This window comes from Habropoda laboriosa, unplaced genomic scaffold (assembly GCF_001263275.1).
Source record: "Habropoda laboriosa isolate 0110345459 unplaced genomic scaffold, ASM126327v1 scaffold106, whole genome shotgun sequence".
Classification (NCBI taxonomy): domain Eukaryota; kingdom Metazoa; phylum Arthropoda; class Insecta; order Hymenoptera; family Apidae; genus Habropoda; species Habropoda laboriosa.
The window spans coordinates 465297-466796 of record NW_017100224.1 but is presented as its reverse complement, the minus strand read 5'-3'; the positions used below and the strand labels follow the sequence as shown (position 1 = coordinate 466796).

At 30.9% G+C, this 1500-nt stretch overlaps 1 protein-coding gene across 1 annotated transcript in view; it reads left to right on the top strand.

Moving 5' to 3' along the window:
* The window catches only part of LOC108571088 (DNA replication licensing factor MCM4), a 5200-nt gene that overhangs the window by 2383 nt on the left and 1317 nt on the right, over nt 1-1500 (top strand). The window contains exons 3-4 of the mRNA XM_017933060.1: nt 180-1066; nt 1135-1454. Coding sequence (XP_017788549.1) covers nt 180-1066; nt 1135-1454 — 1207 coding nt within the window. The remainder of the gene's footprint in view (nt 1-179; nt 1067-1134; nt 1455-1500) is intronic.

Below are 1500 nucleotides of genomic sequence, written 5' to 3'. Positions count from 1 at the left end.
TCATTAATGCTACCTATGTCTATATCATGAAATATTTAAAACAATATATCTTAAACTATGTTAATATAACTTTATGATATAAATAAATACTGTTGGTGGTAATGGTTATGTTTATATTAGCAGTAATACTAATATTAACAATAATAGTAACAAGAATAAATTGATGACAATAACAACAGATTTCAGAAGCACAGAATGCTACATCAGAAAGTGATACAGCAGGACCCCATTTAGTTGTTTGGGGAACAAATGTAATTATAAGTCAGTGCAAAGAACAATTCAAATTATTTTTTCAACAATATGTTGATCCAAATGCAGAGAATGATGAATTACCGGAAAATATGAATTTGTCGGAACCTTTGTATCTTCAAAAATTGGAAGAAATACACACTTTGGAAGAACCATACTTAAATGTCAATTGTGCTCATGTAAAAACTTTTGATGAACATCTTTATCAACAATTGGTTTCTTATCCTCAAGAAGTGATTCCAACACTAGACATGGCAGCAAATGAATTATTCTTTGAAAAATTTCCAGCAGCTGTTTTGGAACACCAAATCCAAGCGCGCCCGTTTAATGTAGCTAAGATCAAAACAATGAGAGAATTAAATCCTTGTGATGTAGATCAATTAATTACAATTCCAGGAATGGTAATTAGAGTGTCACGATTAATTCCACAAATGCGAGAAGCTTATTTTAAATGTAGCGTTTGCGCCTTTACAACTCTTGTAGAGATTGAAAAAGGAAAAACAAAAGAACCCACAGTATGTGCACATTGCACACATAAATATTCTTTCACTTTAATACATAATTTAAGTCACTTTTCTGATAAACAAATGATTAAATTGCAAGAAGCTCCAGATGAAATGCCACAGGGACAGACTCCACATACTATTGTTTTATTTGCACATAATAATTTAGTAGATGCAGTGATGCCTGGAGATAGAGCTTCTGTTACTGGAATTTATAGAGCAGCAACACATAAGCCTAATTTTGAGCATAATTTACAAGCTATTTATAGAACATATATTGATGTAGTTCATTTTAGAAAACAAGACTCTAAACGGTAAGGCAAAAATAGCTACAATTCTAGAGGTTTGTTTTTACTGGTTGCTTGTTTCAAACTATTCATAGATTATACGATCAAAAGGACGGTAAAGAACATAATTTTACACCTGAAAGAGTGGAAATTTTAAAATTATTTGCACAAACGGAGGATATTTATGAACGATTAGCCAAACATATTGCTCCTAGTATATATGCAAATGATGATGTAAAAAAAGGAATTGTATTACAATTATTTGGTGGAACTAGAAAATCTTCTACTTTACATGGCAAACATTTTCGACCTGATATTAATATACTACTCTGTGGTGATCCTGGCACAAGCAAATCGCAGTTGTTACAATATATTTATAATTTGGTACCTCGATCTCAATATACCAGTGGGAAGGGTATGCTAAAACAAAAATAAAAATAAATTATCAAAATTAAAAATTC